This window comes from Ostrinia furnacalis, unplaced genomic scaffold (assembly GCF_004193835.3).
Source record: "Ostrinia furnacalis isolate ACB-3 unplaced genomic scaffold, ASM419383v2 OfSCF7285, whole genome shotgun sequence".
Taxonomy (NCBI): domain Eukaryota; kingdom Metazoa; phylum Arthropoda; class Insecta; order Lepidoptera; family Crambidae; genus Ostrinia; species Ostrinia furnacalis.
This window is the reverse complement of record NW_021137524.1, coordinates 76,138-102,166: the sequence shown is the minus strand read 5'-3', so window position 1 is coordinate 102,166 and position 26,029 is coordinate 76,138. Positions and strand designations below refer to the sequence as shown.

The 26,029-nt window shown below is 39.1% G+C and overlaps 1 protein-coding gene across 1 annotated transcript in view; it reads right to left on the bottom strand.

Annotated features, from left to right (window-relative positions):
- The window catches only part of Root (ciliary rootlet coiled-coil, rootletin), a 62,462-nt gene that overhangs the window by 28,482 nt on the left and 7,951 nt on the right, over nt 1-26,029 (bottom strand). Inside the window, exons 2-8 of the mRNA XM_028319588.1 lie at nt 17,355-17,453; nt 16,976-17,161; nt 16,437-16,654; nt 15,862-16,027; nt 6,619-6,828; nt 5,994-6,167; nt 5,044-5,180 (exon numbers count right to left, since the gene is read on the bottom strand). Coding sequence (XP_028175389.1) covers nt 5,044-5,180; nt 5,994-6,167; nt 6,619-6,828; nt 15,862-16,027; nt 16,437-16,654; nt 16,976-17,161; nt 17,355-17,453 — 1,190 coding nt within the window. The remainder of the gene's footprint in view (nt 1-5,043; nt 5,181-5,993; nt 6,168-6,618; nt 6,829-15,861; nt 16,028-16,436; nt 16,655-16,975; nt 17,162-17,354; nt 17,454-26,029) is intronic.

The window sequence follows — 26,029 nt, the reverse complement described above, 5'->3', positions numbered from 1 at the left end:
TGACAAAGAGGGCGCCACTAGTACTATTTAGCACAATGGAATGACGGTCATTACTTTGATAAAAGCACGATAAAAATATTATTTGCAAAACAATAAGAAAATCAATAATATAGAATGACGTTTACCGCAACAAAATTATTTCGATCCACATTCCGACTTGCTATAAATTTATCAAAATATCAGTTTTATCGGAATTAATTAATTATCGAATCGAGTCACACGACATCACTCGATTACTTTGCGATTGCAGTACGATGATACGATTATTTTTACGTTGCGGCAATCACTAAAATTCGCTAAAATGAGACTAATGACGTTTAAAAGTGACACGCTCGTCTTCATACAAATTTTTCACATGCTGCATCTATCAATATCTGTGACAATAAGCTATTTTTAAAAGTAAAATAAAAAAAAAAAAAGAACAAAAGGAAAATGGTTAATGAATGATATTACGTAACAAATAATAATGTTACTGAAATAAATTGATATTCCCGATTGATATGGGAAGACCAGTGTATGGTCGATGTTTTGATAATGCTAAATGTTGTAAGAAATGTTTGAGCAGTCGGGATTTGGAGTGGTTGTAAGGCACCCCTTCCCGACGTCAAGTAAATAAACTGATAAGACCGACTGTAGGGTCCTGAAGGTTACTGATGATAATGATCCGGCTCGAAGATGTACGGGCGGGAGGCAGTGGTTGTAAGGCACCGCTCCCGTGCCCGGGATATGCGGTCAGGAAGGGAGCTAACTCCCTAGTGAGCCTAGAGTCCCTATTCCCTAAGACACTAAATCCCTAGAGCCCTAGCCCTGCCTAACAATAAATACTTAGACATAATAAGGGTGTGATAGGAAGGAAGCTGTGCCCAGGTCGCCCAGGGCAGCAGCGTTAGGACGGCAGGTAGGCGGCGGGGACCCGCTGCCAGCCCGGCAGACTCACCGGACTGATCATAGCGACGGCTAAGGGTGTCTTGGCCGCAGCGGGGGGAAATGAGACACAACGACGGACGGTTGATATCTGTTTTATTGCTGTTAACTATTGCTATTTATACATAAGTTATTGATTGTACACATTTATAAGTATTTGCTAGTGTGCCGTCGGTGTAAAGTGCCGACGGTGCACGTTCAGGGTTCATGGGTCGCCCGGCGGTCGATGCTGACGGTGCAGCAGGATGTACGATCGTGCTCGTACAGATTTCAAAACGAAACATACAGATTTACCTTTACATTTGTTAAATCCTGACCTCATTAATGATCACTTCCTCAATATTCCCGGCGGGAACGCTATCAACATGTCACAATTGACTTACTTTAGCCTACATCGTTTCAATGGTTCAACTTTTGACTTGCAAACCGTGGACGAGGCAACCGTCCTTAAGATAATTAAAAACATTACTACGAATGCGCAGGGTGTAGATGGCATCTCTTTGAATATGATCATGCTGACTCTTCCCCGCACCCTGGGTGTAATCACGACCATAGTTAACATGTCTATTGGGACTGGCGTTTTTCCCGAAAGGTGGAAGGAATCTATCATCAAACCTATACCTAAGGTCAACCATCCTACGGAACTAAAAGATCTGCGTCCTATAAGTATTCTACCTCTGCTGTCTAAGGTTGCTGAAAAAGTGGTATGTATGCAAATGGCGGAATACCTCAGTAAAAATAACATATTGCCACATAAACAGTCAGGTTTCNAACAAAAACGGGCGCATGCGTTTAGTACTCTTTGAATGAGACGTGACGATTTACCCAGCAAGCACGGGCCATACACTGTATCACAGTAGTTGAGTTTGCTTAATACAAGTGATTCACATAAAGATATTCTAAGGCTTTCGCTTAAATAGAGAGGATAGAGGGCGCTGGCTCTCGGTAAACATATAGCTCCGACAAAATAAACATTAACTGTGGTAAAAATGTAACAAATTTCATGTAATCTATATATATAAAAATGAAACCCGTTTCGCGTTGTCACGGCATCACGTGTGAACGGCTGAACCGATTTCGATAATTCTTTTTTTTGAATGTTTGTGGAAGTCCAAGAATGGTTCTTACGGAAAAAAATATTAAGAAAATCTCTACGCTAAGGCGGTACGAAGTTCGCCGGGTCAGCTAGTACGTTATAAATCAGTGCACAACAACGTAATAAGTGTGTGGAAGTGTTATCTACGCGAACAATTAACAATAGCTGTGAATTAGTGACAATAATAATATTGGAATCAATGACAGTGATTATTCAACAAAGTGATCTCAAAGTGCATGAAGAAAGCAAAAAACCAAATGTTAGGAGACTAAGGATTAAGACATAGAAATTAACTTTAAGTGTGTTTCGCTTTGTGTGCCTAATTTTGTGGAAAACATTTTCATATATATATTTTATAACAGTTCACAAACAAAAGGCCGGGCAGGGGTGCGGCGACTGCACTCCTTGATGTGATTGATGACATACTTGCAGGGCAGGATGTGGGAGAGGGATCAATCCTGGTATTACTTGATTATTCCCGCGCGTTTGACACATTGAATATTTCGTTGCTTTTGGCTAAACTGATGTATTATGGTTTTAGTAAAGATATATACAGTGAGTTGGTTTTCTAGTTATCTGTCAAATCGCTCGCAAAAGGTGGAGGTTGTTATGTCTGATGGCACTAAAAGATGCTCTGCGACGCGCCCGGTTCTGCAGGGGATTCCGCAGGGGTCTATACTTGGTCCTATTCTTTTTATCCTCTATACTGCTGATTTGCCAAACTGTATTCAAAATTGCAGGCACCATCTCTATGCTGACGATCTACAAATTTATAAATCTTTCAAGCCCGGCGAAACAGATATAGCTAAAGATGAGATAAACCAGGATCTTAGAGAGATTGCGGTATGGTCGAAGACGAACGGTCTTGTTTTGAATCCATCAAAGACAAAGTTTATGATCTTAGGAACAAAAACACAAACTAAGCAAATCACCCTTAGCAAGCCGGAAATCGAAATCAGTGATAACCGAATTGAACAGGTCAACGAAGCTCGGAATCTGGGTGTCCTATTTGATAGTCATTTAAAGTTCGAAAGCCACATAGTCAACATTGTCAAACAGTGCTACTATCGATTGAAAGTGCTTTATCAGATAAGGCAATACCTGAATGTTGAACTTAGAATTAATCTGTGCGAGTCATTAATATTATCCAAGCTGAACTATGCAGATACAGCGATCAGCGGATGCCTTTCTAGGTCGAACCAAGAATCTCATCCAACGAGTCCAAAACTCCTGCGCAAGGTTTTGTTTCCCGATTCCCCGTAGGGCTCACGTAACTCCGTATCTAAACAAGAGTGATCTAATGAATATAGCGTGCAGTGCATTTCGCGGGTTTGCTATTTGGTATCATCAGGAGCCGGAATCCATCATATCTCTTTGACAAGCTAACTTTCACCCAGCGAAACTCACGAGTTGCCGATCGTCTCACGTACCCCACACACAAAACCGCTGCATTCCGGGGTAGTTTCCGATACTCTGCAACAAAGTGCTGGAACAATATTCCCCCACCTATTAGAAATTCTGCAACAGTTTTTACTTTCCGTGTAAAATACAAGAAATATTTATTAAACTTGCAAAAGCTGAAGTAAGAATACCGGTACTTAACATTCTGCCCCCTACTGTATGTTATACGCGGGCGAAGTTGCGGGAAGGCCAGTGTAATTGAGTCACACATTAACTGTTTAAGATAAAGTTCCAAGTCATCTATTTTCTCATGTAAGATCAAAGTATTATCATCATACAACTTTTTGTTTTGTTCTATTTTTAAGTTGTATGATTTAAGCTTTTCTTTTAAAAGATTTTTTTCTTTCATTAGAATTGACTGTTTAGGTAAACTACGTTGAAATTTAATTAATTTTTTGCATTTCTTGATAAATTTCTTGATTTTAATATATTTTTTAAGTTTATTATTACTATTAAATTGATATTTTACTGCTGGACCGGAACAGGACACATCACAGGTCAAGTCTATTATAGGTATAATTGGATTCTTCGATTCATGATCATTGTTCATCAATTCATTATACAAGCTCACGGTTGAGTTGAATTCTTGAGCCTGTTTTTCTTCCTCCATAGATTTTATGGTTTTATGTGACTCACATAGGCTCTTTTCGAGGTCATGGATGCGATCCAAAGCCTGCTCATGAGTGTTGTTGCATTCACTGAAGGAATTCACCGTTTGTTGCAATTTCAAACATTGTTCCGCGAGGTCCAGATATTTGCCATGAAGCTCGGCAAGCTCATTCTTCAGTTGTGAGTTCCTGTTTACAACTTTTTGAATCTCCTGTTCACTGTCTTCACGTTCCCGGAGAAGCTGGTCGCTGACCTCTCGTGAAGCTTTGAGGTCCAGGAGAGCCTGCCTCAACTTAACTTCCATGTCCTTCATGGTGGCCTTACGGGTCAACATCCTTGAAGCTTGTTGCAGTGAAGTTTACCNTCAGACCACCGTGCCACGGAGGAACTGGCTATCTTACCTCTAACTGCCGGAACACAACAATGCTGTTAACATTGTTGTTATGGCGACAGACTTAGGTAAGATGGTGGTAGCTAGCCAGGCGGACTTAGAACAAGCCCTACCACCAACCAAACCGAACAGAAAAATCTGCCCCCACTGGGAATCGAACCCGGGACCTCTGCGTCTGAAGCAGGTGGTCTTACCACTAGACCACAGAGGCGGTTAAATATTAATATTAATTTATTAATTTATTGGAAATAAATAAGTCATTTTCCAAGTATTAAACCTATTTGCAAAAACTGGATACCACCCTAGAGAATCACTTAAATGTATACCACCACTACAAAGTTTAGTGTGAATAACATTTACGATGGCCTGGTGAAGGTCGCGTGAAGCACCTGGATGCAGGCAGCGCAGGAATTTTCGGGGGAGGCCTTTGTCCAGCAGTGAACGTCATTTGTTTCAAACAAACGAATGAAGATCAAATATTCTGGATATGATGACTATTTCTATTCTCTCTGAGAAGTTTAAGTTAATTGCAGAACTGGACTCAATGGAGTGTAGCACGTACCTATCAGACAGGTGGTGGTGAGTGGGCGCGATGTCAGCCTCGGAGTCATGTATGAGAGCACGCGCCACTTCTTCCAACGCCGAACGCATCACGTTCGCCTCCGAGCACATCGTTTCGGCGCAGTCGCAGCGCTCCTCCTATGTTTTTATAGATCAGCGGTTACTTATATCATGATTTTATTAGAAAACTAGCTTTCCGCCCGCGGCTTCACCCGCGTGAAATTTTGTCTGTCACAGAAAAAAAATATCGCGCGCGTCCCTGTTTTAAAAGCCGGGATAAAAACTATCCTATGTCCTTTCCCGGGACTCAAACTATCTTTATGCCAAATTTCATCAAAATCGGTTCAGTGGTTTAGGCGTGAAAGCAAGAAGTGTGAAGAAGAATAGATAACTAAGCATTTAGTTCCAAAGTCGAACTTATTACAACTACATAAAATGTCGCAGTTATCAGCTTGTATGAGTGTGTCGTCTTCCATAAACAGCTTCGCTCTCTTCATCTTGCGCACGCTGCGTCATATCACGCCTCGTGAAGCGAGTGTATGACCGTGACGCTGCACCTAAACGGGACTATTCCCACGTCTCGTTCCCTCCCCTGCAACTTCTTTGTAGTCAGGCTTGACCACCAATAAAAACCCAACCAGTGAAGGTCAAGTTTCGAGAGTACTGCGTCAGCAGTTTCAAATTCATACAATTCTATCGATGAGCGCATCTCGCTCCTTCATCTAGGGCTCTGACAAACTGTATAATAACACAATGCCTCTAGCTAGATCAACAATGTAGTGAAGCTAGGGTTCTAACTGTGACATCTCTTCTCATCAAGTTTCTCTATTCTCTTTGCACGGGTCCCTCATTTTAGCGAGCGCTGTGTCACGTGACGGCTGCGTTGTCCCACAAGATCTCTAGGCAATTAGGGTTGCGTCGTGAACGTGATACACAGGCTTTAAAACTCACCAGCCCCTGTAGTTCGCCAAGCAAACGCTGTATGCGGGCGTCTCTTTCCCGCAGCTCAGACAACGCCGTGTCACGCTGCGTGGTCATCTCGCGAAGTTCGACTCGGAGCGTTTCTAGGCCTACGTTGGTGGTGCCTGGGTTGTAACATGGGTTGTGACCAGGGTTATCTATAGGCTAGAGAGAGAGTGAAAAATAAGCTTTGATCAAATATGCTAAAAGGTTGATTCTAGTTGAAAAAATTTTTTGTGATAGGCCTGGTTTCTACCAAAGTGGAACGGAGCAGAGAATTGTGTCACGCTTAATTTAATTTTTCTAAATTCGTCCGCCCGACACTCTCCGCTCTTCTCCGCTCCGCTCCGTTTTGATGGGAACCGGCCTTAAGCCTCACTTTTAAGAACTAAAACAAGTTCTGATGTGTGTTCAATATGAGTTTTGGAGCTTTATTTCTGACTAAACAGTGTGTTGTAACAACTGATTCTGACTTAACTTTTAGTAAATTTTTTTAACATTAATACAGGTTTTGAAAAATATAGATTTTATATTAAAATAAATAAATTAATATAACTTTAAACTTGTCTATAATATTATGTAATCAGTTGGTAATAGCTAAAAATAAATAAAATACCCTAGATCCTTGAGCAGCATGCGCATTGATGGAGTATCCAGCCAGCGTTCCCACCAGGTCTCTAACAGACGAGTCCAGGTCGTTCTTCACACGGAACAGGTCACGCTCCGTGTTCGACTGGAACTCGTTGAAGCAGCGCTTGACCGAGACCACTTCTCGCCACAAGTTGAGTAAGCGGTTGTGCTCGCTTGAGTAGTAGTCATTGAAGGCCTGGATAAAGTTTATAAATGCCATAAAGTAGTAGTAAGTAGGGTCAACCGACAGTCATTGGACGCTGCCAGTCATTGGACAAATGAATATTCCTTCAAATACAATGAATATTCCTTAAAAAAAAACGCCATTTTATCTCCATCAGCCGGCATCTCTCAGATGTTGAAATAGAAATGCTATTTTTATTCAGTAAATAACTGTCCAATAACTTTCTTAAGTGTCCAATGACTGGCAGTTTACCCTAGTTGTAATTCTACCTATACTTGGAATGAAAATACAGTAGCAAGGGGTTTATGTTAGCTAGCAATGTATTAATGGTGTAAGATATTATATTGGTTGTCCTATAAGAATAAAATAAATTATGTTTCACCTTTCTCCCACAGTTAAATACTTGCAGAATTCATTTTGTACGGTGCAACCGTGCATTTTTGTTTGTATAGCATAAATTAATTAGGTCAACTTATGCGCGCCGTCAATCATTTGCATTTTTACACCAGTTCACGTTTTACACCGACACACGGCGGACGCGTACTCATTATATCATTATCAATATCAATATCAGTAGTCATAAGTTATCATCAATAAACTCTCTATCTCTCAATCAAGCAATCTATCATTTAAGATGTCCCGTACATCTTATGGTCCTTCGAGCTTTCGAAAAGGCGGGGCCAATTACGCGTAAACTGTAATAGTGCTCGTGTAAGTGGTCATTGGATGCAGTGCATTTTCGAAATTATCAACATCATCAGCAAATTACTTAGAGCAATAACTAAGTAATCAGCAGTATCAACCCATCATCAGCAATCAGCAGCAGCTATCAACCGGAGCAGGCCAGTCAGCTTGTATCCAGCAACAGCAAAAGTAAGATCTATCCATTTTCTTATCATTACATTTATCATCATGGAGGATCTTATTGCCAATCAAAATCAAATCATGGGAGCCATCAACCAGCTTCTTATCAATTTCAAAAAAGATGGTGCCGATCGCAGGACGGCCCAATCTATCAAGAAAAGGTTGGATACTCTAGAGGCCTATTGGCAAGAGTTCCAATCAATTCATACTCAACTTATCACATGTGAAAATCAGTCTCATGCCTACTTCATAGAAAATTGGTATGAGAAAACATCAATATTTTACAATGAAGCACGCGCTTATATTCAAGCCTATCAACCTTCTGAATCTAGAAGGGAGGACAGACCTCTTATCAAACCAGCAACACCTTTAGCAATTCCAAGATTCGTAGATCAATCAGAACCAATATCATCGGTTTCAGAAGGACATGGCAAGCCTTCAACCGCCCCGACTCAAGAGTTTAAAACCTTTGAGTTTCCATCAGTATCAGATAGCTCACACCCTCCTCTAAAACAATCTACTGGTAACCATAGCAAACTAGACGAGATGTTGCGAAAGCAAAAGAGTAACTTCAAAGCCTTTGCTCGCACCATATCCAGCATAGACCTCAGTACAGTGACCGACAAGTGGGAGTTTGAAGACATTTTACGGTCGTTAAATTCTCGGTGGTCAGCTATTGATGACCTTCACTGGGAAATCGATAGTGAGTTGTACGAGGAAGACACAAATTATGAACAAACTTTCATCAAATACGAGCAGAAGTACAATCAGATCAAAAAAGAAATCAATAGCAGAATGTGGTCAGCATCTCACAGGGAGAAGTCCACTCCTCAAATGGACATACCAACATTCAACGGCAATTATCATCAATGGGTATCATTTAAGGACTTGTATTGTGAAGCTGTGCATAACAATCGATCATTATCAAACGCGCAGAAAATGCAGTTCTTAAAAAGCAAACTCAAGGGAGAACCTGAGAAAATAATACAGCATTTACTTATCAGCTCCGACAATTATCAAGTCTGTTGGGATCTCTTAAACCACAGATATAACAATAACAAATTAATCTTTGGATCACAAATTAACATTCTGTTAAATCTAGCAACTTCTCAGCAACAATCTTATATACACATCAAAAAAATGTATGACAGTACCAACGAAAGCCTAAACGCCATCAAAAACCTGGGTGTCGACATCAGCTCCTGGGATCCTTTGATAGTACATATTCTTTCTCAAAAATTAGACGCCGAAACTCACAAACATTACATCGAATCTCTAAAGAACCCAAGAGATTTGCCATCATTATCAGATTTTCTAAACTTCTTAGAAAATAAATTTACATCATTAGAATCATCACGACGAAAGCAAGATTCTACATCAAAAACATCTCCGACTGAAACAACATCAAACTTTAAAAAACCTAATAATTATTTCAAATCATTTACTAGCAATCAAAATCAAAGCACTCAATTAGGTGCAAAAGTCACTCAAACAGGATGTCCATTATGCAAAAATGAACACCACGGAATTTTTCACTGCAACACTTTCCTCAAATTACAACCTACCGAACGTCGAAACATTATTGCGAAACTAAAATTATGTGTAAATTGCCTTTATGATCACTTTGGCAAAACTTGCATATCAGACAAACGCTGCCGCGAATGCCAAGGCCGGCATAACACACTGATACATGATGCCTTTGTCAAGCAACCGACTACGTGTGATCGGAAAAACACCACACACGTGTCTCAAAACGACATTACCGAAACTCTATTAGCAACAGCATCAGTAAAAGTACAGTCAGCCGATGGCACATTTATCAAGCTTCGAGCACTCATAGATCAGGGGTCACAGACTTCACTCATCACAGAAAAAGCAGCGCAGTTGTTACAGCTACCGCGACAAAGATGTAAGGGTGTCATTTTTGGAGTAGGAGCAAAGGAAAACAACTGCAAAGGTGTAATCAATATAACTTGTTCATCAGCATTTAGCGACTATCAATTCAATACAGATGTTATCATAATGAAAAAGTTAGTTAACAATCTACCAAATCATTCTTTCAACAGACCGAATTGGTCACATCTCGACAATATTCAATTAGCAGATCCTGAATTCTATATCAGTCGGCCTATAGACCTGCTATTAGGAGCCGACGTTTATTCGTCTATCATCTTAAACGGTATCATATCATCAGATCAATCACAAGCCGTGGCACAACAAACCCGCCTCGGTTGGATTTTATGTGGTAACGTAAAATCTTATCAATGCAACGTTATTTTAAACAACGAGCAAGATATCCAACGCTTCTGGGAAATAGAAGACATTCCCGAAGACTTGAGCATGAGCAAAGAAGATATTCAATGTCTTGAATATTTCAAAAACACTACAGAACGACAGCAAGATGGTAAATACATTGTGAGATTACCATTATCATCAGATGCAGCAGAAAAGTTAGGAGAGTCAAAATCAAGAGCAATGGCACAATTTAAACAACTAGAAAAAAGATTCACAAATAATCCAAACATCGAACAGGAATACAAATCATTCATCAATGAGTACATCAAACTGGGTCACATGCGAGTGACGTCTCCTCGTGACGTCAACACGCTACCTACTACCGGTGTCTACTTACCACATCATTGCGTTTTACGCGCGGAGTCGTCGACTACAGCACTACGCGTCGTTTTTAACGCCTCATCAAAAACCTCAAGCGGTCAAAGCTTGAATGATGTTATGTATCGAGGTCCCAACCTTCAACAAGACCTCCTATCACTAATTATCAAATGGCGTCAATATCAATTTGCATACACAGCCGACATTGAGAAGATGTTCCGGCAAATTCTTCTTCACAATGACGACCAAATCTATCAAAAAATCATCTGGAGAGACTCGCCTTCTCAACCCATGCAGGAATACCAACTGTCTACTGTCACCTATGGCACAAAGGCAGCCCCGTTTCTCGCCATGATGGTTTTAAAACAATTGGCCGAAGATGAAGGCCACAAATATCAATCTCCAGCCGCCAAGGTTCTACAAGAGCAATTTTACATGGACGACCTGATCAGTGGAAGCCATGACTTATTATCAGCCAAACAATTACAATCAGATTTAATCAATTTGTTATCAACAGGAGGATTTAACCTTAGAAAATGGTCAGCAAACTCGCCAGCTCTTCTAGAAGGAGTTAGCACAGCAAATATCAATGATCAATCTTACGATTTTAAATTCGAAGAATCGACAAAAACATTAGGCCTCCGTTGGCATCCTTTATCAGATGACTTCAGTTTTGACATCAAAATCGATTTATTACAATCAAAATTAACAAAACGAACATTATTATCAGATATTTCAAAGCTATTCGACCCGTTAGGATGGCTAACTCCAATAATTACAAAACTAAAATTACTTTTCCAAAAAATTTGGTTACACAACGTAGAATGGGACGATGATCTTCCCACTGATATCAAAGCAGAGTGGATAAAAATCAGATTGGATATAAAAAACATAGAACAGATTCGAATCCCTAGATGGTTAAAAAGCAGCATAGATGACGTCATTCAACTTCACGGTTTTTGTGATGCATCTATCAACGCATACGCTTGTGTAATATATTGTAAAATAGTCAAACAAAATCAAGACGGCAGTCAAAGCAATTCAGTGGTACTGGTCGCGGCGAAGTCCAGATTAGTGCCTCCAAAGAAAAACACAACTCTACCACGCTTAGAACTGTGCGCAACCCACCTCTTATCAAAACTGATGCTTAAAGTTAAAGCATGCTTAGCAGATTACACTATCAAAATATATGGGTGGTGCGATTCAACAGCAGTACTAGGCTGGCTAAATGGAGATTCAAGCCGCTGGAAGGCCTTTGTAGCCAACCGAGTGGTACAAGTAACAGACGTGATGCCAGCTGAATGTTGGCGCTACGTAAAATCAACAGACAACCCAGCTGACTGCGCCAGCCGCGGTATAACATCAGAACAGCTTTATCAACATCCGCTGTGGTGGCACGGGCCAGCTTGGCTATCAGACTTCGTGGAAGATGACGTAAAAGATCGACCGGTCTACGTCACCGACGAAGAGAGCAAAAAAGCAAAGCAAACGAACGTCACAACATGCATACGTGACGATGACATCATTACACAATTGATAAGCAAGCAAAGCAGTTTCACGCGAGCAGTGCGAATACTAGCATACATTTTACGTATAAAGCAAAAAAGCAAAGCAAATTATTTAACAGCAAAAGAACTTCAAGTAGCAAAACTAAAAATTATCAAGCATATTCAATATCAAAGCTTCACAGAAGACATACAACACTTACAAAAATTTGACAAAGCAAGTTCAAAAAGCAAGATATTATCACTGAATCCTTACCTTGATTCAGATGGGCTACTAAGAGTGGGAGGCAGACTGACGAACGCGATGATCAGCAAGGAGATGATGCACCCCCTTATCATTCCGCACGACAGTCGATTGACCACCCTTCTCATAGAACATGCTCATAAAATGACATATCACGGAGGAGCACGTGTCACCTTAGCGTGGCTACGACAATACTACTGGATACTAGGTGGTAATAGAGCAATCAAGAAATTATTACGTCACTGCGTAACCTGTCGAAGACACAACCCTACTAAACATCATCAAATCATGGGCAATTTGCCTGCAGCAAGATCAAATCCATCAAGGCCATTTTATCATATGGGTGTGGATTACACGGGCTACGTAGACGTAAAATCAAGCAAGGGAAGAGGTATCAAAACCTATAAAGGGTACGTAGCAGTATTCATATGTATGGTCACAAAAGCTGTACACCTTGAACTGGTGTCAGACTTGACCTCATCAGCATTTTTAGCAGCTATCAAGAGAATGGCAGCGAGGCGTGGAACACCAGGTCACATCTATAGTGACAATGGCACGAACTTCGTCGGAGCCAATAAAATCATCAATCAGGAAATAGCAGATCTGAAATCAGTCATCAACAACGAATTTTTATCAGACATCAGTGAGATGGACATCACCTGGCATTTTAATGCCCCCTCTTGGCCGAGTGCGGGAGGACTCTGGGAGGCAGCTGTCAAAAGCCTTAAATACCATCTTCGCAGGGTCATCGGCGAACAAAAACTCACCTTCGAGGAGTTCACAACGTTATTGTCACAGCTGGAAGCCTGCCTGAACTCCCGGCCACTTTGTGCCATAACTGAGGATCCAGAGGATATCAATTACCTCACTCCGTCTCACTTTCTATCAAGCGGTCCTATATTGACAATCGTCGATACAGAAAAGGACGAAAGGACACGATGGTGTCTAACACAAAAAATATTCAGCGATATATGGAAACGCTGGAAATCAGAATACTTGACACAGTTATCAGCCAGAAGCAAATGGCAACAGCAGACTGATAATATCAAGCTCAACGACATCGTCATCATTCACGATGCAAACTTACCTGCTGGGAAGTGGGCCTTAGGCCGTGTCATTGACCTGCACCCAGGTAAGGATGGGCTTGTCCGTGTAGTTACTGTCAAAACCAAGAATGGTACTACCAAGAGACCTATCACTAAATTGACTATATTACCAGTCAAATCAGAAGCAGATGAGATCAAACAGCAAGAGCCTACTGAAACCGATCAAAAAACACAAAAACCAGAGAAGCGAGGTGGTCGGCTATCTGGAATCAAACTCAGCAATTTCATCACATATACCCTACTAATACTGACCACAATGCTGCAAATATCACAAGGTGCCTATAACATAACAAACCTCAAGGACAGTCAGAGCCTATATTTCGACAAAACCTCCAATATGCGTCTCATCCGTGACGAGTGGAAGATGATCATCTACTACGACATGGACCCGTATTGGCAAGGTTCTCAATTACTAAACAAATATATAACGCACCTTGATAGCATTTGTTCAAAACTTCAACAGCAACAACAATGCGAAGTGATCTTATTACAATTACATCACGGGAGCACTGACCTAAACTACTATGATCAATTATTGCTAAATCAGCAGTCTGCGGCGCTCGGAAGGCGAGTACGTCGCGGGCTTATCAATGGAATAGGATCCATCGCACATACATTGTTCGGAGTACTCGACGATGATTTCGCGGTACAATATCAAAAGGACATTGACCTCATTCGACACAATCAACAACATCTCGTAAAACTATGGAGAAACCAAACATCAGTTATAGAAGCACAACACAGTTTTTTGAAACGATTAGAAACAGCAATAGATCAACAACACAAACTCTTTAATCAACATCTGAACAGGCTAGAGCAACAGAACTTAATCATCAAAGAGGAGGTGGAGAGGTTAAAAGCTATCAATGAATTCACTCTATCTTCTGTTATAGCAAACAATATTTTGTCTAATCTGAAAAAGATACAAAATATTCTTCTCGATACTGTTACAGACATTTATCACGGTAAATTTGATATTCACATTTTATCACCTGATCAACTGAAAGACGAACTGAGCATAATATCCGGACACTTATCAAAAGAAGTGTCTCTACCGATTGACGATATTCATAACGGTGTATCAAAATTGTATCATTTGCTAAAGGTCAAGGTCAAAGTTACGAATCAATATCTTTTATTTGAAATCAAGATTCCACTATTAACTAGAGAGAGCTACGATATCTACAAGATTATACCTGTGCCTCAATTAGTTGATAAAACTACAATCAGTATCATACCAATAGCAGACTACATAGCAATGAATATTCAACGAGATTCATACCTACCATTAACTGAGACTGATCTACAATCATGCCTTCATTCTGAGGCTAACACAAAACTCTGTGAACTTCGAGGTCCTGTTTATCACATGCAAAATGATCAAAATCTATGTATCAAGAATGACTCATCAGACAATTGTCAAACTATCATGAACAGCTGTAAGAATTCGTGGAATCCTCTCAACACAGTCAATACCTACATGTTCTATTGTTGTGACGTTTGCACACTTCGTGTAATGTGTAGCGGTCAAGTTACAACTGAACGAGTCAGCAAGGCCGGTGTCTTATCAATCGGGCGTAATTGTGTACTCAAGGGAGATTCATTCATGATCTACTCACACAATCATCAAATAAACACAATGCACACACAACCCGATTTGGTAGTGGCCGACATTCCCCCAATAAACAACATCATCAACCTTACTATACCTGTAAGCAAAGTTGAGATCAATCAGACTGAACAGATAGCACGTCAGAGATCTTTGAAAGAAATCGGAGATCAAATCGAGCAAATGAAAAATGAGAACCTTGAATCAGATCTGAATCAAATATCAAATCACGACTTGCATCATTACGTCGTGATCTACGTTCTGGTGGGAGCAGCTGGAGCAGCAGGAGCAGCATACCTGTGGAAGCGCGCGCGCTCGCGCCGCCTCCGCCTGGCGCCGCGCCCTCCGCCGGAGGAGCTGCCGCGCCCGGCACCCCGGCTGTCTCTTCACGACGTTACTAGTGATAGTGTTCTTGACAATTCTAAATCTTTATATCAAAGTGCGCGAGTGCAAAGTGGTAGTGTTGAAAGTGCGCGAGTGCAAAATAAAGCCACTTCCCCCGTTTTCACAAGTGTACGACTAAGTGATATCATCAACTAACATAGTTTTAGTTTGAATGGAATCACCTTGTTATTAAATATAAGCAATCATTATCATAATATCATTGAACTAACAAAAACATTCTACTCTTCATCATCACTTTATCATCTATTTTATCTCTCGCCCGGGAGCATGTACGGTGCAACCGTGCATTTTTGTTTGTATAGCATAAATTAATTAGGTCAACTTATGCGCGCCGTCAATCATTTGCATTTTTACACCAGTTCACGTTTTACACCGACACACGGCGGACGCGTACTCATTATATCATTATCAATATCAATATCAGTAGTCATAAGTTATCATCAATAAACTCTCTATCTCTCAATCAAGCAATCTATCATTTAAGATGTCCCGTACACATTTAGTGCACTGTTTTTCTCTTACATGCTGTATTACATTACATTATGTATGGATTCAAGTAAACTATTTATCTATTAGGCCAACTTTTGACAACAAGATTACATGAATAACTTACAAATTTTGAAATTCTTATAACAGTTTTTGTGTGATAAAGAGTTACAATTTATTTTTATTAAAACAAAAATAACAACTATTTTATACCTGTTCTTCATCCTTCCACTCATCCTCCTTGATGGACATCTCGTCCCGCAGCGCCTCCCAGTCGTTGGTCAGCTTCTGCAGGTCTCCGGTCAGCGCCTCGTTCAGCTGGTGGGACTCCTCCAGTTGGTCGCGGAGCAGATTGTTTTGAGACAACAGTTTTTCACACCTGTATGTTTTTGTAACATCATTAACTCTTGTTTTAGATATTTTTATAACATTTAAAAACAATATTATTTGAGTAATATTTGGATGCAATTTTTATTTAACTTTCCCCTTGAAAAAAATTGGCCTTCACTGGTTGGTGTTTTTTCTACAAATTAGTTACAGTGGTGGGAATGAGAGGTAGTAATAATCCCATAAGTTAACTTTCCAAGTTAAAGCTTGGAAATGGATTTATATTTTTTTTATGTATAGGCTTAAATAACTCTGTATTGTATCTGAATTAACAGAAATGTTATATTTCAAAAAATATTTTCTCACTATCCAAGCAGTCAAAAAAGAAGACCCTGGCTTAGTACATTGATTCATGCATAAACTAAACAGCTTTGAGCTTGGATTAGCATAGTTTCACGTACTTGCGCTTTTCATCGTCCAACCGGCGAAGAGCGGTCTCCAGGTCATTGATCCTCTCATCCCGGCGAGTATCCGACCCTGACGAGCTGGCAGAAGCCGGGATAGGCGGCGGCAGCGCTATGGTGGTCTTGCTGCTCGACGGCCGGTACGACGGGTCGCGAGGAGTCGTCTCCAACATCTGGTGCTCCAGCTCCGAACATCGCTGCTTGTATTGGAGCACCTTGGCGCGAAAACACGGTTACATCACATAGAAAATATGTAGTTGACATTCTTGTGCACTTGGTTTGCCACAGTTTTGTATTGAAATTAATAAAATAAGTTGCAAATTGGTAAAAAAAAGTTCATTCAAAAATGTAAACAACAATTTTTTTGAGTTTTTTGACATATGACATTGACGTTAACGAAAAAAAAAACATTTTTGTTTTTTAATTTATTGTTCAAGATATTTTAAACCATAACGTTTTTTAAAAAAAAATTAAATTAGTTCTTCTGTCTTAAAAAAAAACCTTTTCTTTTACTCCAGTTAATTTTAATACTTTACCTTAGACTGAAGCCTAGACACGAGCGCTGCCTGCCCCTGTTGAGCTCGACGGTAGGCATCGAGTCTGCGCTTATGGTCAGCAGCCTCGCCGGCGAGACGAGCGCGCAGCTCCTCATTTTGCCGTCGCAAATCGCTGTTTAGGCTGCCTACTGGGGAGTCCATCTCCGGTGGGCTCTCCAGTGACTTCTGTACAACAAAGATATAGGTAATTATGTACTTAAAGTATTCGTACTTTAGTAAGTTGGCATGCCCAGATTTTACTTAAATAGTTACCTACACACAGAAATTATCACAAAAAGATGAAGTGCTAGGTAACAAGCACATAGGAAGGTTACACACATTAACACTCTCCTTAAATTAGTGTCATTTACATACACACCTCCTTCTTCAAACGTTGATGTGGTAGAGTGCCTGGAGTCCTCCTACCGACCGGAGCGCGAGCGCTCCTCGGCGTAGTCAAACCTTCCCTCGTAGGTAACTGCCACAAAACAACCACACAATTAAGTACAGAAATAGCTTCAAATGTAGACAATTTTCCTGGAAATTCAAATCTACACCTGAAAAGTCACTTTCTTTTTCGTTTTCCTTTTGTGTTTCACTTCAAAATACAGGTGATGAGCCTTCTTAAATTCAAAAGACATTTTGCGCTAGAACTAGCTTGATAAATGCTTGGTAAGCACGAAATGCGAAAGAAATTAGTCGGTGAGTAAATAGGAAAAAAAGGATTTATATGACTGTTAAGACTTGTTCGTGGTGAGACAGCGATGGAAATGCGGTCGATGTAGAAGCAAGGGGTAGGCTGAAGGAAGGCTGGCTATCGGGCTAGGCATCTAATTATCACCCCCACAGTACTGCTGTTCAGTAGGACATGGGGTAAGTGCATAAGTCCGTCTCTTTTCAACGCTAAATAAACCATCGGAAGGACGTGTATTGTATTTTACTTTTGAGGTCGTAAGCCTGTGATTATTGTTGGTGTAAGTAATTTATGCGGTGTGGTTGGAAAATGATTTTTACGAGTACCTAAGCAGGTAAATGACATCAAAAGGATACTTTATCACAGGTAATACTATATTTTAAGGTCAACTCAGAGAATAATTTAAGAAAAGTACTTAAGTAAGTAAGTAGACTAGAGACTTTCAAAATACCACAATCAATAAGATTAGGTACAGTGAAAAAAAAATCATTTAAAATGTTAAGTAATTTAACTAACTTGTTGGCTTTATCTGTGAAACAATTTTACGACTATGTAGGTCAGGTACACTGCAGGTCAATTACCCAAGCACTAATGTATGGAAATAGCTCCAACTTAACCTTGTACTTCGTAGCTTAACGTAAACAAAATACTTTGGAAATAGCAATGTAAGGTCTTGAATGAAGGCATCAATGAAGTCTTACCTATTTATCGGAAATAATGTGCAAAAGCCATGATTCACTGCAGGATTTAACAAAAAAGTCCATGGTTCGTGCGATTACAGCGTGTACTATGTGTATCCTAGCAACGCAATCAGGATAACGCGTGGTTTTATCAATAAAAGTTTTACTTCCTCGATAGATAATAAAATTAAGCTATTTTTACTTTGGAACACTGGCACACTATAAAAATTACGCGTAAGTAAAACAAAAAAGAAACGCCTTATTTCTTTTTAACTGCAATAGTTGCTGTAAGCCAGTGTTAAATTGCACTTAAAAAAATAAAAGGAAATTATTTAAGAATAAAAAATATACGTTACCAAGTGTGCACTACACTCGAGGGAGGTGACTGGACTGTTTAAAAATTTACGAATATTTCTGAGGGGGTTGATAACGTCACGGCTGACTGGTCACCCTTGTTATGAACCCACGTGATGTTTAGATAGCGATAGTATCTGCCTAAGGGATCACTTGCGAAAAGTGCTATCGATATTATAGCGAGTACTGAAGCGGAACTAAAAGCTTGCAATGTAATATAGCAAATATTAAGGCAATGAAAAGTTTGGTAGAGTCGCTGTTTGCGGCAGAACCACAGAATAATAATAAGTAAAACCAACAAATAAAAATGCAGTTTCTCGGAGTGGCATAATATAATGTTTCTTTGATATTGAACTCTTTTTTAAGTACTTAGGTAACCTACTTTTTAGTGATTAAAGTACTTCGTTGTGGGTAGGTAGGTAATTCAGTTACTTATCTTAAAGACTTAATGCGTACTTTCTTTATTATCCAATTATTGTTTATTTAATAAACATTGGTATTTTTGCGATATACAATGCCAAACAGCTTTGTAGCTATGTACTGATAAATGAGTTGTTTTTTAATTTCATCCGTATGACGTAACATTAACAGTACCTACTTAATCATTGGCAGGTTGATATTGACTAATTTTGACAGCCAAAGCTTTTGTTTCTAGGTCCTAGGTCCTTTAGAATTAGAGAGTTATTTTCTTAGCAATTTGGCAGTCGGATAGGTTAAAGCACAAACTACTTAAATTCAAATTCTTAATTACATTCCTCGAAACAAACGTCAGTCAACCCCGCCTGCACCGTAGCCCACCATAGGCCACGTGGCAAGCTTCGAACGTGCCTTACCTCAGAATAAATACTTACTTCAGTACGTTTTATAGAAATGTGCTTATCTTGCTTAAGCGCACCACTAGTTTTTCCACACTCAATTCTATATCTTACTTACCTACTTTTGTATGTTTTGTATGTAGGCACTAAAAGGTACGTATGCACTCGTAGTTTTGCTACCGACTAATTCCTAAAGCTACTTTGTCTAGGGGACTCTACATCCGACCCCCTACGTTTGTCTTATACAGTAGTATGGTACACCATGGAGAAAGTTGCAAAGTCATTCACATACTTTTGTTAAATTCAAAATGACACACCGCTGATTAGAACTCATAGTCTTGTAGAATGATGATAATAACATTTTAATATTTTTCCAGTAACGTCCTTACCAGTCTTAACGCCGACGTCAGTGCTAGCGTCGCCGGCAGTTCGATGACCGATAATACAATCCCGCATGATAATTTAATTTCTGATACTGTAAATAATTCAGATATCTTCCCGCTATCAATTTATTTTGCCACCAAGTTACGCTGTGTCATTAAAATGTACCTACACAACCATATTTTGAGTGAGAAGAGAGTAAATAAACTTACTGCTCTATCAAAGGCGTTATAACACCCATTTATGATTGCATTTTTCAGTTTGTGGTGAATGTAAACAAAAATCACGAGGATTGAAGATCCTACTGTCTCTAAATTAATATTTTCGCTATCAAAATAATTTTGGACATAGCGAAGCGATAACGAAATTATTTGTAGACTTTATCGATTCGCATCGAATCAAAGTCGCATTAAAGGTGCATCTTGTGGTTAAGTTGTAGCGCTTTTACATTTCAATTTAATCTATCGCCCATAATTATTCACAAACACTGCTGTGAGGATTACCGTTAGATTTGCTGCAAGCATCGTTTGTGAATACGAGCATAATATGTCCCCATGACTATTTAAGTCATCCATCGTAATGATAAAAAATCAGTGCATGAAATGAGTGCAGTGCATTACTTTATCTTATCTTGTGTTTTTATTTGCAGTGCACCGTTATTACTTCGCTCCGTTTTATTTAGACGGTATCTGGCTGACCTCGAAATACTGATAATGGTCTAAAAAGAGAGAAGGGTACAGTTGAAAAATTTTAAAAGTTACTGAAATAAATAAGCATTAAGTTGTGCAAATAGTGTGGATCAAAATACGTCAAACTGTTTGTGCTACCTATACGAGTAGATGCATAAAAAGAGTGAGTCCAACATTTGTAGGTAACACAATAGAAAACGTCTTCGTATCTGCATTTCATCACTTTCTCTATTAAAAAAGATAAGTTTTTGTAACGAGTTTCGGTAAGCGTGAACTAAAATTCTTACTGATTACCTACATACCCCCAATAAAATAATTTTGATAATGAAGTGTCTGAGCCTTTGATTACGTAAATCCTACTTTATATGGTAATCATTATCAGTATATTTTCAGTATATTTTTATTTATATTGAATTTTGAAAGTCATGTACCTATCAGAATAAATCAAAGTCAATACTCACCTGAAAAAGTTACCTTACTTAGTTTTGAAACGTATCTAACATCAAACTTGTCCATACTCTTGATGGAGTTCTTCATAAGTAAATAAAAAAAAACTTTCCAATATTAACTAATGTCATGGATTGCTTAATAGTGATTCGTGTGCTCTAATCTATCTGTGTTCGATTTTGATTCTCTTTCTCGCTGCTTCTACATAAATTCTGCCTACGCAGCTACGTCTACTGCCTTCACTTGTCTTGTGTCTCTTTCCAGAAAAATACGATGTGTAATAAAATTCATAACTGAAGTTCGATTAAAAACGTGACGCAAATTGCTCGTGGTCCAGTGTAAGCCATCATCCGGCCGTTGACTTGATGCTCTCTTATCATCACCCTTTGTTATGGATTTCTAACGCAAAATATTATGACGGTGTATGATCAAAATTTGTATTATTACGCCTGTTGACAGTAAGGGTGGATAACCCACCCATAATTTGGTACTTTTACGTAAACTTCGGTCGAAAAAGATATGTAGAGTTGCAGGAAAATGCCCATATTTTAAACGTTTTCGTTCGTTCCTTAGTTCGCTTGCTTACACAGGTCTGAATGTTAGGCATATGCCTAAAATTGCATTCAGTTTCGAGCATATTATCAGAACATGGGCATAACTATCCCTCCCTATGATTAGCTAACTTTAATGATATGCTATGCCCACTGTATAGTTCGATACAGGTTCATTTTGTGTCCCAAAGAAAGCAATTTGTATCCCAAACTGTGCGTGCAGCCGGGAAACAACAAACTGGGGCACCATAAACGTTTACGAGGAAATGATAATCTCGCCGAATAATGAAAACTGTGACGGAACGCAAATCGCGATTTGGAACCCCTGCAAGACAAACATGGATAGGTAAAACGAATCGCGCAAACTTATAGCTATAATTTAGGCGAAACTTACAACTTCTTTTGCAAGCTGATTCAGTTTCGTAGTTTTCACTACAAATTAATCATAGATGCAAACGTGTAAGTCCACTTAAGTTCCTTCCACCTTCTACCTTTTATCACTCTCTAATACCCGAATACGTACGCGTACTTTTAGTAGTAAGATAAAAAAAGACTACTATGTTTAATGCTTAAGTTAAGATAACGCCAGTTGTTCATGTGAGATTGTGAGACTATATTATGCCTATCCAAAAGTTCTTGATCAAAACCGGTCTCTATAAATTCTCAATCAAATCCAACAAACGAATGAATAATAGTTTCTTTAAAAAAAATACATCTACAATTACATGCCAGTTAAATACATAATAAGGCAGCGAACGGTCTCTACAAAGTTTCAAACAAAATGGCTAGTAGAGCTACGAAAATTCAGACTTGCCAATTGAGAATGTTACTAGGTATGCAAAATTACTTGAAACCTATGTTACAGTTAAGCTTTTACATTTACAAACACATTAGTTTTTATTTCATTCAAAAATACCCAGTAGTTATGATTTTATAGGCATTCAAAGTTCGCTTAAATATTGAGTCCCGCCGACGGTCACGTGACCCCGAGTGACGTACATTCACAGTGTCCGCTCTCTATAAAATGGATATAAACATACTTAAATAATTTTTTTTTGTAAATACATACTTATTATACATATTAACACCCAGACCCATCACAGAAATTAAAATTGAACCAAACCCAAACTTGATGCGATTGTGTCGTTTTATTGCGAATTACCTTCCAGCTCCATCATTAGACCCCGATTACTATATAGAATTAAAATACTCATCAATACAAAACGATCGAGCCCAAACTCGATGCATTTAAGTCGTTTTATTATAGAGTTCCTATGGCCACCTTCCAGCTCCATCATCAGATCAGCTCCATGTCATCATAATATTGCATGGTCATCCAAATCACATGAGTTTGCGAAATTTCAGCTTAATCGGTTGCCTGGAAGTGGGTCTTAATTCAGCTTGCAAGATTCCACCCATACAAATATGAGCCAGTCACTGTAATATGACGTCACGCGCATAAAATGGCGGGTCGGCCGCCGCCCGCACTTTTAAAATTCAATATCTTGGAAACTAATTGACGTATCGAAATAATTCTTTCACGTGTATTTTTTATTTTTAACAGAGAATACAGAAAGTTAAAAAACAATATTAGTGAACATTCTTCATTGGGCGGCCGATCGGCAGCCGGCGAGGCGGCAAACTTGGGCACATTAGTGTCAAGCTGCCATAATGAATGCCCGTAATTAAATTACCCACGAAATCGCTAGTCGTTTTGAGTGGCTCCGAACTACAATTGATAAGTCATCACCACGTTGTTAATAATTAATTGTTAATAATTAAAAGTTACATATCTACATTTATCGCCATAAAATCAAAAAATAAGCTGTAAGTATGAAACCGTAGAATGAAACGACTCTCAAAACGATATTTAAAAAAATCTGAAATGATTGTAAAAAAATGTAAAAAAAAAACATCTTTATTCGTAGTTTGGAATAAGTACTAAGCTTGATTTTGAATCAAGTCTCAAATAATTTTCAAACTCGTAAGCCGCAATTCAAGTTGCCGTGGAGTACCCGACGGAGCGAGTTATCGAATTAACGTATCGAATACATCATTCTGAAGCCCCGACATAAAATTGTCATGAATAGAAATCGTTCGTTGGAGCCGTGCCGTATTTCCGCGTTTCGTGACGTTCTCGCATGTCGCATCCCGACTCGCGAACTTCGGTCTCGTAAATATCGTTTTATGTCACGTGTCAAAGCACCCATCTTGGTTGCCAACGACATCGGCTAAGCTTACAAGCTCACCACACTATACAACTCAAGATCCCAAGTTCCCAACGCATTATACCCTTGACATAGCGGCTATAATAACATGTCAGTTGTTTTTCACATTGGCAAAAAATTCACCGGGTTCTTAAAAAAATGGGAATGGCCTATCGATTGTGCCAACTGGTGCTTACCGCCGATCTTGAATCGTGGGCAATCGGTGAGTAATCGAGTAGATTACTCGATTGTAGCATCGAGTGATGGACTGCACGGAGTGTAACTTCAGCCCGCCGCCGCTGAATGCTTTTTGTTTTGTTTTGGGCTGCTCGCGGCCCGCCCTCCACTTGCATAAACTCTTTAGGCGGTTATCACACTGCGCCGCGCTCCGCCGCGGAGCGCGGGGCGACAGATTTAATCATTGTATGCAAGTACCACAGTTTGTATAGAAAACACGCGCGGCACTTCACACTGACAACGCGTCCGCGCGCGTAATTTTTTATATGAAAATCACGCGCTCCGCGGCGGAGCACGGCACAGTGTGATAACCGCCTTACAGTCTTCGATTCAGATTGCCTGCTCAAGTTTTAACTACATATATCAACTTGTTTATACAGCGCAATGTTATGTTTTTAGAGATAATAAATTATCTATGAATGTGTTGTTTACATATGTTACATGCTTCTCAAACCCCATTTTTGGTGATCGCTTTATATTTACATTTTTATTACTGTTGTGATGATAACAAACGTTTTCGTTACTTAATTGCTGACTGCAAAATTAACATAGTATCTAGTGATAACCGTTGCCAATTTATACTTTGTCCGCAATGTTTAATCTTTCTAAGCCTCACAATTCTACTACAGCATTTGATTTAGGTCGACACGCACATTGTGACCTGTCTTAAGTTGCTATTCATAACAGTGGTTTATATGACTGACGAAATACATTTCTACGCTAGAAACTCGATTTAAAATCTTTGATTGATTAACTTTCATTATACTGGATCTTTATTGTCTTTAGATCCACGAGATACATGCATTATTACGATATCGGCTTCATTAGTCCATTATCTTACCTTACCTTGTCTAAATTACTACTTAGGTAATAAACTGAAGTTGTAAAGTACTCGTATGTACGAGTATAGTATATATTCTTTGTCATGAAAATAGATGTGTCTCTTATGTAATCTTGTTTATCTTGTTTACTAATAGTCTAACGGATTACGGAACTTGTTGTTCGGGTGAATGATGTAATGTGTGTGTTAACTATTATGTTTAATAATAAGCATAATGATGTTGTTCGTATACATGACATAGAGATGAAAGATATGAAACTTTCAATATTTACAAGGAACCTAAGCATGGAACATAAAGTGACTCTTGAAAATTCGTAGTACTCGTAACTTCGTAGCATTTCGTAGCAGTCGAGTGCATAGAGTCGAGTCAGGTAGATTATTTAATACTAATGTAATGAATCTACCTGACTACGAAAAAGATACACTTTGATGAAGCATCAATTAACTAACTATTTGTTGAAATCTGAGGAATATTTTTATGAAGAGAAAGATTGGAAAAGTTGCCTGAAAAATCATAAAAATAGAAAATCGCGGGCAGAACTTGGACATTGTAGTCACACTGTCTATATAACTATTTAAATTAGTCATACATAAATAAACTGTTTGATTAAGATAACATTTACGATGTTAAATGTGGAGTAAACAAACAATACGTAATTTATACTGCAGGTTGACGAAAGTTGAGAAAACCTGTGGTAGTTATTTCTGTAGTGAAAATAAAATAAAAACTGTAATTTTATGAATTACTGGCACAGTGGACACCGTGAATTAGAGTTAGAAAAAAAAGTAAAAAAGACCGTCGGTAAACCAAGAAAAGGTAAAATAATTATAATCCCGGGTTCAAAACACCATTCTGAGTGCATGTCTCCAGTTTTTTACCCTGTATGAGCATACAAACAGTTCGATGGAAGTGTCACATTATCTTATCAAACAGAAAGTTTTACGACTGCACATTGTACGCGAATCATGCGCACATCACACCCACTCTTGGGTGCACGTGAAGAAAGTATGAGGATGCGAATGGGGTGTGACAATGTTATCTAAACAATCACTGGTGTTATGTATTATGGAGATAACTGTTTAATATCACTGTGTCGTCAAAAATTGCAATATTTGTTATTTGATTCGCGTGGAGACTGTTTCATTTTGATTATCGCT